Source organism: Anser brachyrhynchus (genome assembly GCF_964034855.1).
Source record: "Anser brachyrhynchus genome assembly, chromosome: 2".
Classification (NCBI taxonomy): domain Eukaryota; kingdom Metazoa; phylum Chordata; class Aves; order Anseriformes; family Anatidae; genus Anser; species Anser brachyrhynchus.
Genome location: NC_137695.1, coordinates 153,133,139 through 153,144,996, shown reverse-complemented (window position 1 = coordinate 153,144,996; position 11,858 = coordinate 153,133,139). Strand labels below are relative to the sequence as shown.

At 39.7% G+C, this 11,858-nt stretch overlaps 1 protein-coding gene across 2 annotated transcripts in view; it reads left to right on the top strand.

Annotated features, from left to right (window-relative positions):
* Window positions 1-2,123: 2,123 nt before the first annotated feature.
* DNAAF11 (dynein axonemal assembly factor 11) overlaps window positions 2,124-11,858 on the top strand; it is a 46,878-nt gene continuing 37,143 nt past the window's right edge. Inside the window, exons 1-3 of one of the 2 annotated variants that reach the window (XM_080581691.1) lie at window positions 2,124-2,705; window positions 6,188-6,355; window positions 11,773-11,850. In XM_080581691.1, coding sequence (XP_080437817.1) covers window positions 2,696-2,705; window positions 6,188-6,355; window positions 11,773-11,850 — 256 coding nt within the window. In that variant the 5' untranslated portion in view covers window positions 2,124-2,695. Of the gene's footprint in view, window positions 2,706-3,398; window positions 3,524-6,187; window positions 6,356-11,772; window positions 11,851-11,858 lie in introns of those variants that run through there. The other variant, XM_080581689.1, reaches the window with a different exon arrangement.

Sequence of the window (11,858 nt, the reverse complement as noted above, 5' to 3'; positions counted from 1 at the left end):
GTGGCAAGCCACATATGTATGTGGTATACATGTGTGTTTTCCTCTGTGCCTGCTGGGAATACATGCTCAGCCTCACTACTGCTTGGACATGGGGGCTGTAGCAGCCTCGCAGTGTCCCTCCCTTCTCTAAAACTGACAGAGTTGGCAACTCCCAAACATATTCCAAGAAGATAATTGCAATAATGGAATAAAGAAAAATAAAATGAAAAACAGTGTGGTATAGACAGGGGAAAATATCTGTAATTTTACCCCAATTCACAAAGTAGACTCTCTGGACACATTTCAGCCTGGATTACTGGTGAGTTACTTTATGATCTGAAATAATGATCTGAAATTCCTCAAGGAATCTGCTTCAACACTCCCACTTCCACAAAGGTCTTGCTAGAACTCCTCTTTGCAATCCCCCATTTATATTTCTTGCCATGCTGGTTTAGCCCTGGCTAACAGCTGGACTCCCACCCACCCAATCTCTCACGCCTCCTCCCCAGCAGGACAGGAGGATAAAATACCATGAGAAAGCCTATGCAAGGTAAAGACAGGGAGATCACTTACTACTTATCGTCATAGGCAAAACAGATTCAAACTGGGAGAAAACGAATTTATTGACAATTGAAATTCATTCACGTTTGAGAAACAATGACAAAAAACATCCATAGGTAGCATTTCGGGTCATGGTCACCCCTGGCTATTACTCTCATTTACAGGAAGATACACACCCATCTAGTGCTCAACATTTATTGATAACATGAGAAAATAGTAGAGCCCAGTTCTAGAGCTGCATAGATCTGCTCTGATATAAGGGTATTTAACTAGCGTTCATATAGACAATTAAGATATTGAAAATGAAAGGAATTTAAGGACCCATCAGACCACTGAGAAAGTGAAAAAATTACTGTCTACATCAGCTTCAGGCAAAATGGGCCTCACCACTTCAGCAGCGGAGATACAGCTGCTGGCCTGGTCTGTCACCACGTGGTGCCACCCAGGTGTGTCACCACCACACAGACCAAAACCTAACTTAGCAGTGCAGCACAGATTTGGCAGAGCTTTAATCACATCTGCATGTAATGCACTCTCCCCTCCTCTGCAAAGACAGACTTTCTGGTCCTAGGCTTACTAAGCAGTGAGCATCCTTTGATCTTCTCTGTTGAAGCGATTTAATTTTGCATAAAATGAGTGCATTTTCATTGCCAAGAATGACTGAACTTGGATATTCTTTTCCTTAGACGAATACATGAACTTTAAAGCTTTTAATCCAAAGCAATATTAATCACTTAGACATACGGAACGAGGGGCGCAGAAGACACTAAACTGTCCCGATATGATTTCTCCTTCCTGCACCCATGTAGCTTGTAAAAGACTTTGGTCTTGGTCTTCCTCCAGGGCATGAAGGTATTTATTCTGAATCTTTAGCCTCTGGATGAAGCTTGTATCTTGCTGCTTCCTTTCAGATCTGGCTTTAACCAGGTACTGAGAGTGCAAAAGTCAATCTGCTTTCCCAATATATCAGCTGGTATGTGAAGAGATAACACCTATTTTTAAAAAACTTGTTTCCGTATTAAAAAAAGGATTGAAATTTCTCAAATTCTGTTTTTCTTTTAGGGTAGAATTTGACCTGGCATTGATCAAACCTTGTCTTAATTTTCTGCATAGACATCATGAAATAAATGTTTCCCTTCAGTATATTGCAATTGAATCCATTGCACATTTTAATTTCATTTCTTCAGAACTATCAGATAGACTCTCCGCAAAAGGATGAAAGAACAGGATTTCAGCGTAACAAAATAATGGGTATTTCTGTGCAATACAATGAAGACACAGTACTTAAAATATTGCACATAGCAAGAATGAGCTATCTCTTCTTCTTGACATTTATTACCTCGATGGCGAGTTGTACTCTCAAGTCAGAAATTAATAGTCCTAGTACAAGGAGCAGCTATAAAAGTCATTATTTGAAGGGGCCTTCAATTTAATAGAAAATAAATGAGTGGACAGCAGAAGGCCTCGCCCCCAGCCTCATCTCAGTGGCTTTGCAGTGCGGATCTGGGCCACAAGGTGGTGCCGTGCAACCAGCTCTGTCAGCATCTTTGTCCTCGGCGTGGGTTGGTGACTGGCACAGCCAGATAGGACAAACACAGGGGGGTTATAAAGCGCATGAACTACTTTGTGTCCCGTTATGTCCACAAAACTTATTAGCTTTAACTCAGTGACACCTCCTTTCTGCTATCGCCTAAACAGCAATAAATTAGGAAGCATTCTATATTTTCATGAATTACATCCTAAGTAAATGACTTAGTAAATTAACATTTCCAATAGATTCCCACAGTCTTTTTTAATTTATAAAATACGTGTGAAATTTCTGATAGATAACCTTTAGGTTTGATCGAGCCTTGAAACACGCAACCAACCTCCCCAAACCCTTCATGACACAATTCCCAGCGGGAACACCGCGGTGCATTAGGTGGAAGGGGACAATCCCCGGCCCTGAGGGGTGGCAGCCCCTGGCCGTGCTGAGGGGAGCGGGGCAGGGACCCGGCAGCACCCCGGGGAGCGGGGACCACCCCTCGGGGACCCGGAGCCCCTCCGCCCGGAGCTGGGCCTGGGGGCACCCCGGCCGCCACGTCCCTCCAGCCCCCGTTGCCATGGCAGTGCGGCGGCGTCCTGTAATGGCGGCGGCGTGAAGCTGAGGGCAGCCATGGTGCGGAGTGAGTGTCACCGAGAGTCGCTTCCCTTCCCTCCCCAGGGCCCCGTCCCTCCTCTCCACGACTTGACCCGCTCCCCAGCTCCCATATTCCTCCTCCCCGTGCTTGCCACCCCTTCCCCCACCACCTTCTCCATGCCCTAGCCTCCAGCCTCTCTCCCCTCTTCCCTCCCTCTTATTTACCCAGCTGCATTAATTAGCTCCCTGGGAGTAACAACCCGTATTATTTTGCCAAGCACAGCACAGCCTTGTCCCCCTAAGTGATCCCTGAGAGGCCTTGGCAGCAGCACAGCCCAGGCAGGGAGCCCTGCGTGTCAGGGATGTCCTGCTGCAAGGGGAGATGCTTGACAGGACGGTTTGTGTTAGGGGCTAGAGCTGTAAGCCCTGTTCTTACCCTGTAATTACAAATTTTCCATTCTGCATTGTATGTTTTTAATTACTTTTTTTTTTTTTTGGTAGAAGTAGCTAAAGCAAGTACTTTATAAGAGCTGTAAAACAAAACAAAACAGAAGCGTTGAATAAGGTTAATATCTACCATACCGTTACTTACGAATCTGTAATCTTTTAGAGGTAAAGCGGTGTGACCTAAAAGACTGTGTGCTCATACATATCGCTCAGGAAAAAAGCTACTGAGGAATTCCGTTCCTCTGTGATTTTCCCTGTGATCTGTTTTGATTGTACACCATCACAGGTCCGCCAGTCCCTTGCTGGGCTAAAATAATGCTTTGGAAAGCAAATCCTTATCTCTGCATGAAGCTGGCAGATGACTGCTTTGAGCAGGCACTGCCTGAAGGAGAATGGCTTCATCTCCTGAGCAGCATGGTATGAAATGAGTCTTAAAATAGTGGTTGAATACTTCCCTTCTCTGAAATGCCGTTTTCCCACATTATTTCTCAATATAACAGCTTATTCTATCAATTTATTTAAAGCTTTCCTTTTTATCTGCTAAATCTTGAATAAAACAAAGAATTTCCAGAAGCCCAGCTGCAAGATCTTCAAGATGTGTTTTATCTCCTGCCTATTGATGCCCTCCCCTTAATTCCTCCTGTGTTCATGGGAACGTGAGAGTAGCTGTGATCTCTCAGGTCTCTGGTCCACTCTTCTGTTACAGCACACAGCAACATCAGATAATCTAGTTAATATACTTTTCATCAAAAACTCTTGTTGCAATGTGATTTTTCAGTACCTGGAAAAAAAAATCAGATCGTTTTCTCTTGCAGGTTTGTTTCCCTCATTCCTCTTAAAAGCAGTAGGTAGCGTACAAAATGTCAAATGTTCACTCATTTCCCTAAAGCAGGTCCCCAAAACAGGTCAATAAAGCCCCACTGTAGCTTCTATTGAGAATTATTGTCTCTGCCTTGCAAACCATCTGGTAATGAAAATTAGCATCTTTGCATAATCATTGCAACAATCGGTTCAAGTTTCTTTTCATCAGCAAATGGAAATCTGACTGTAATAAAACTGTCAAGAATAGTTCATATGAATTCCTTTTGTATAAAGAAAGGGTATAGAGCATAATGCTGTCTCCAAAGTGTAAGTCTGCAGATTGTGGAATACTGTGCTCTTGCTCAGAAATACCAGTTTGCACTGGAAATAAGGTCACTAAAAGATCTGTCACTAAACAAATTAGTAAGTATTCTTACTTAAGGATGCTTCTTACTTAAGAACTAAACACATTAGTAAGTCATTCTTTTTGTAATACCAGCATATTTGCAAAGTACTTTATTAGAAATAGTGATTTTTTTTTTCATATTTTCTGTGAAGACTAAATTATTTAGTCGTGATTATTGCCATATTTCTATTTTCTCTAATAATTTAATCAGGTTTAATCAATGGCCTGTTGAAGAGAAGATGGTTGTTCAGATGCAGCAAACCAACCCACAATGACTGAAAAATAAAAAGACACCTTTACCAATATGCTTTGTATGCAGACAGGATCTCCACTTCCATCAGTATCAGTACCACTATTACGTAATTCTGTCAATCAGACGAAACTTGGGTGAACAGATGGGAAATTTATCCCCGTTCATCTGTAAATAATATAACATACATATAAAGCCCATTTCACACCTTTCCCAAAGGCTGTGGATCGACAAACTACACCAACATGCACGTGTATGGGCTGTTTTGGTGTGTAGATTACCCAGCATTTACCAGCCCAGCCCACGAGAAAGTGTGCAGCAATTTCAGGACCGGTAATAAAAACAGATAATTTGACAAAACCTCACTGAGATAAAGAAGCAATGAAACAATGTATTTCATTAATGTATGGCAGACCAACTTGTTTTCATAGAATCGTAGAACAGCTCAGGTTGGAAGGGACCTTAAAGATCACCTAGTCCCAAACCCCTGCCACGGGCAGGGGCGCCACCCACTAGATCAGGTTGCTCAGTGCCCCATCCAACCTGGTCTTGAACACTTCCAGGGATGTTTTCGTAGATCTCTGTATTTATATATTTTTCTTTTTTTTTAATTATTATTTTTCCTCAGGGAATTTTTGAAAGACTTGCTAGGCTTCTTTAGGCTTTTGCGGTCATGAAAATACCTATGCTTATTTGATAAAATCCAATTTTTTAATCGGTACTTCCCTGTAGTTCACTGCTTATCAAGGAGATGAAAATGCCAGTGCTTTTTTTGGTGCAGTGGGCTGGAAACAAAGTAAAAACATCTAGCTCAAGAGTGAGCACTGGTTCTCACAGAATTTCTTTGCCTTCATTATACAGAGCCTTTTCACTGTTTGAAAGATTGCCTGGCATTAAATATTGGTACATGAAAATTCTTAACCCCAGATTCTGATGAGTTTCAGCCACTGAAACTCTTTTGCTTGCTGCTAATGAACTGCTAGTTCCTAAGAAATACCCAGGATTAATTTCATCCCATCATAAACATTTATAAGCATGCATTAGTTATGGCTTTGCCTCAAGCATGGAAAAAGTAGAAAATATCTGCCCACTTTCAGCATTGATCCTGCATATTTCTCAGCACACTGTGCTGGCGGAAGAATATGATGACAGTGTAGCTAGTTTACTTTGTTTTTTTCCTGCTACCTCTGATGTGAACGCGTGTCACCAAGAAATAAAACACCCCATTGCTTGTCTTCACGAATCACTTTGCAATATGAGCTATGCCAAAAACAATGCATGCTGGATTAATTTTTGCAAGGTTTGCATTATACTTTTATGGAAGACTCAACAGTTTTCATATTTATTTTTCTAAATGTTACAGGGGATGTGATTGTGTTTTACAAACCATGTTTACTGTGGCAGAGCAAGCCGAAGTTACTTTGCATTTGTTGTCTTTTGTAGCAGATTCTCTTTTAGTTGGTGTTAATACTGGATATCTATTTTGTATGGTGGAATGAAAGATTTTAATGATTCTGTAAGTTGTTCATAAGCCAGGTGGAGCACATCTTGAAGGTCTTTTCTAGCCTTAATGATTCTATGGTTCTATGATATATTTTCCAATGACATCAAATATTTCTTTCAGTCACTGAAGATCTTATTCGAAGCCGTGCAGAACATAATAACTGTGAAATTTTTTCACTGGAAGAAATCTCTTTACATCAGCAAGAAATAGAAAAACTAGAATATCTTGACAAATGGTGTCGAGATTTGAAAATTCTCTATCTTCAGAATAATCTAATTCCCAAAATTGGTAAGTGTTTTCTGGATATGTTTCTTATTAAATGGATTTGCATGCATAATCAGAAACAAAACAAACAAACAAAAAAACTTTTGTGTTATACTTTATCGGAATATAGAGTAAGTAACCACAGAACAGTTCTTTGTAAATCTGATCCTACAAGCTTTTCTTTCCCTGTCATGTAAGTAGATTTCTAAAAAGCTCAGAAATTTGTAAGAGAAATTTTAAATGAAAAACTTAGATAGTGCTGAGATACAAGATGTGAGATACACTCACTAGAATTTGAATGTGGAACACCTTTTTATTGATTTAAATCTCATATGTCAAGATACAACTCATATATCCTGTTTTCGTGGTATGAGACAGTTTAACAGTTTAAACAGAGAGATCGTTTAATGCATACCATGGACCGTGACATGAGAAAACTAGCTCTCCTCATGCTTGCTTTTCAGTTCAATTTTTGTACATACGGTAGCTTTTCTTAACCTTGAAATAATTTTCATTCAGATACAATTATTGCTTTTGTGCGTAAAGACAAGTTTTTACGGAGAAGTCTCAATGATCTTCTTGCACCACAGGAGAAGATATAATTCCATATGGTCTGTGTTTTGTGGTGTTATGGTGTAGCTTTAAGTTTGCTAGGTACACAGAAAGACATGACATCAGGCCTTGGGCTGGAAAAGCTTAAATGCTACAGATATTGTGTAGGTAGGATAGGAGAGGATGGGATGGGATGGGATGGGATGGGATGGGATGGGATGGGATGGGGTGGGGTGGGGTGGGATAGGATAGGATAGGATAGGATAGGATAGGATAGGATAGGATAGGATAGGATAGGATAGGATAGGATAGGATAGGATAGGATAGGATAGGATAGGATAGGATAGGATAGGGTAGAATAGCATAGCATAGAGTAGCATAGAGTAGCATAGAGTAGCAGAGAAGAGAAAGAAAAGGAGAAGAGAAGAGGAGAGGAGAGGAGAGGAGAGGAGAGGAGAGGAGAGGAGAGGAGAGGAGAGGAGAGGAGAGGAGAGGAGAGGAGAGGAGAGGAGAGGAGAGGAGAGGAGAGGAGAGGAGAGGAGAGGAGAGGAGAGGAGAGGAGAGGAGAGGAGAGGAGAGGAGAGGAGAGGAGAGGAGAGGAGAGGAGAGGAGAGGAGAGGAGAGGAGAGGAGAAGAGAAGAGAAGAGAACAGAGAAGAGAAGAGAAGAGACGAGATGAGACGAGACGAGACGAGACGAGACGAGAGAAGAGTTTGGTTAGAAGGGACCTTCAAAGATCATCTAGTCCAAATGCCTGACCTCTTCAGAGCTAACCAAAAGTTAAAACATATTATTAAGAGCTTTATGAAGGTTGGAAAATCAGAAATGCTCAGGAATGATATTAGCATATTTTTTGAAGTTCCTTGAGAGGTAGAAAAAAAATCTAAAGTTTTAGGATGAAATACTGTGGTTAGGATCTGTAGGCAATGTCTTTAAGTCCTTTCAACTCTGTCCTACCCTGAAGGGTCTTGTCAGGGATTTCCTAGGGAGTGTCTGTATTGATAAAATATGCATTTCTTAGAGAGGAGAAATCTTCTCCAAGAGAGAATATGTTTTTTTTGAAACTACTTTATGCTGATCTATTCCATCAAAATTGTACCAAAATAAGTTGTTTTTCTCACTGCTATTGTGTCCTTAAGGCAAAAGATTTAATCTCATTTTTTGTCAACACCCATATCTTGTAGAGTCATAGAATCACAGAATGGTTTGGGTTGGAAGGGACCTTAGAGATCACCTAGTTCCAACCCCCCTGCCATGGGCAGGGACACCTCCCTCCAGACCAGGTTGCTCAAAGCCCATCCAACGTGGCCTCGAACACTTCCAGGGATGGGGCATCCACAGCTTCTCTGGGCAACCTGTTCACTACCCTCATAGCGAATAATTTATTCTTAAATTCTAATCTAAATCTACATTATTTCAGCTTAAAGCCATTTCCCCTTGTCCTATCACTACACTCCCTGACAGAGTCCCTCCACAGCTTTCCTATAGGGTCTCCTTGGAGCCTTCTCTCCTCTAGGCTGAACAATTCCAAATCCTTTAGCTGTCTCCATAAGAGAGGTGCTCCAGCTCTCTGATCTTCTAACTTTATATATAAAAAAAAGAAACACTATATAAATAATGACCAAAAGGTTTGCTGGTGGGGGTTGAATTAGAAAATACTGAATTGAACAGGTAATCCACTGGGACGTGGATGGCAGTGTGTCTGTGCAGAGTACACACCAGATAGATGACAGTTCCAAGCACACTTCAAAATATCAAAATATCATAGGTGTATGGTTTATATTGCCTCTGTCAGGATTAGTCTCTGCTCTTAAAGAAAACCTTTACGCAGCCCTAAAAATCAGACCCGCCTCCTGATCAGATAGCAAGTTGCAAGGCATCCATATGTACAGAAGGTAAAACTGCCTGGCTGCTGTGGCTGTAGATGAGTCCTGGTTCTTTCCTATAAATGGGAAAAAAACACAAGATACCATTGGCTTCTACACCGCCTCTCTCATATCATTTGTACGGCTGTCATTACAGAAATACCTTAAGAGAAACATACACCCAAACTAAGCTGCATGAGTCCTTGCTGAGAAATTCATTTCATCATCCGTTTGTGAATTACAAAACTCTCTCTCCAAGGTCTTAGTAGGCTAAGTGGTAGAATTCATGTCACCTAAATTTTGGACATTCATATCTTAGCCAGTTACTGTAGCCTCCCTTATGAAGAAGGCATATTTTTGAGCATGACTTAGTTCACTGGTTTTAGACAGCCAATTTAAGGTAAGACAAATTGCACCTTGAAGAACCTATTTCTCTTTATTGATTATAGAGGAGCCTAAACAAGTAGCTCAGCCATGGACATGATCTGTGTGTGTTAGATGAATTCTCTGCTTGAATTTTCCTTTTTGTCTCTGCAGGGACAGTATGTACAGCAGTTTATCAGTGCAGCTTGTAAATTAGACTGTGAGGTAAACTTTTTGACTTCATTGGATGTGTTTTCCAGTCAAATCTTCAAAAAATGTGGTGACTGGGGAAAAATTGGTGAACCGTATCATGAATTACACCGTGTATCTTGTATCAGATTTGTGTCTCAGTCACATCTCAAATGACATTTGCATTTTCCAGTCACTTTTGAGACAGCTAAAGTTTGTTTACTGCCCTATTCCCTCTTCACCTCCTTTGTGTATTCAAAGGAAGAAATGCTAGCCATTCTGACAGAACAAACCCAGTCACTGTGGACCTGCAAATTTCAATAGCTGATGGTGAAAATAATACATTTTAGATCCTAGATTATAGAATGCTCCTATCCTTGGCTGAGAGCTGCCTGCTATCTTTTGTTTGGCCTGTACAGTCTAGTAGTGTTCTTGGCCTAGAACAGTCTAGTAGATTTAAATAAGTCATTTTAGGTATTCTGGTTACATTACAGTGATATTAAAGATAAATTTGGATCGCTGTATTTAAAAAAAAAAAAAAGAGAGAACCTTCACTCATTCTGTCAAATGGTCTTAATTGATCAAGGATCATTCCTGAAAATATTATTTACTAAATTTGTTCCTGGCTTGAAGCAAAGCAATATAGTATCTCCCCTTGTGCCCTGTGTACTACTCTATTTTAACCATTCTTCTCTCTAGCACATTTTCTATGATAAAGCAAATTTTTAATTCTGTTGTCCTCTTAGAACAAACATCAAGCATTATCGCATTTCTTCAATGATTTCCACTCTGAAGAGAGGTGCATTAGATATTGCAGGTGATGCTTAGATTTTACATAATGCTTGCCTGTAGCAATAAGCCTAAAGCTAGTATAAAATAATGTAGAAGAAAGCCTAAAATTAGTATAAATCAATTTTTTGCCTAACTAATATTTTAGAATCCAGGAAAGAAATTCTCCCGTACAGCAATGGTAATTGTGCCGTGAATACTTTTGACACAAAGCATGGTCGTCTCAGGGACCCTAGCTTCCTCTTGGTTAGCCAGCGCCATTTAGTTGAGCGAGCTAGGCCTCTCTGAAGAAGTAGGCAAACATTTAGGATCTTGACCTTTCAGTTTTGCAGATCTTTTGTTTCTCTGCAAATGGCTTTACCTTCCAGCTCCCGAGCCACTAGCCATCTACGCAATCGTGTGACTATTTCATTATTCACTTACCTCTGTTGTGCCTCTGTAGCATGTGAACTAATGCTGCCTACTATGCCACTTCCACTCAGTACATGGACTTATAGCACCATAAAGCTTTAACAGTATATTGTGGGAGGAAGATCTATAGTGAAGGACAGTGTGGCTGACACGAACACAGCACTAGCAAACTTTCTAGCGCAGGAACATGAGCTCTGAGGAATGAAACTGGTAGATAAATTTTGTATCCCAAAATGCTAGCACATGCCTGGTGGTCGTTTTTCAGGTTTATGGCAGAAAAGCATCTTAGTTTGAAGTTGATTATTATTGCACTTACCATTACTTTTATTAGAATTGTGTGTTCTTATATTCACTATGACACTAGTGAAAACACAAAAGGTAATAACTAACCTGTAATTGTGGGCCATCCTGCTACTGCTTTCTCAGCTGATCATGTATATTTGAAAATCCTAGTTGAAAATGACATTTTCTTACCTAATTTCTTAATTCCTCCATTACTTCCTAATGTCAGGAATTTAAATAAATCCTGAGTTTTTTGTTTGTTTGTTTGTTTGTTTGAAAACTAAGTTGCCACAAAAACTCCAGAAGAAAAGGAAGTTTCCTTGACCACATTTGTGCCAGAATACACCCATAGCATTTTATAGACAACACATACATTGTAGGCTAAGCAAGTCTATGTTATGTAAAAGAGTAGTTCTAAGCTGTATTTCAAAACAGCACAAACTCTGCCAGATATAATATAGCATGGGTTTATTGATTATTTAAGTTTCTTGTATTAACTGTGTAGATAAAATATCTTTAAAAGTTCAATATATACTAGAAACAAAAAACAAAACCAAACAAACAAATGAAAAAAAAAAAAAAAACCAACACAATCTTTGTTATATAAGTGAGTGTAAAACTCAAATATTATAAAGCTTGACTAAGTATGGCCTGAACATTCCCGAGTTTCATGATGAAAGGAATATTTCACTGGCTTTTTGGCCAGTCCTCTCGCGTTATATACTTGTGTTATAGAATTTTTGATAAAACGTGTTTATAGCCTTCCCTATTTTGCTATACTATTTTCATTTCAATTTATGCTTTACAGAGAATTTCTGTTTTAATCTTTTTATTAGCATTAAAATATTAATGCCTGATAGTCTATTACATATTCAGGTTTGTCCTTCCAATTTTTCTGCTTTATTGTTTGTTCATAGTCAAGTGAGCAAGTAAAATGATAATGCCCTTCCAGTGAGGGAAACTGAAATAATGGATCTGTGTTTTGTTACAGAAAATGTGGGTAAGTTAAAGAAGCTGGAATATTTAAATTTAGCTTTGAACAACATTGAAAAAATCGAAAATCTGCAAGGTAAGATT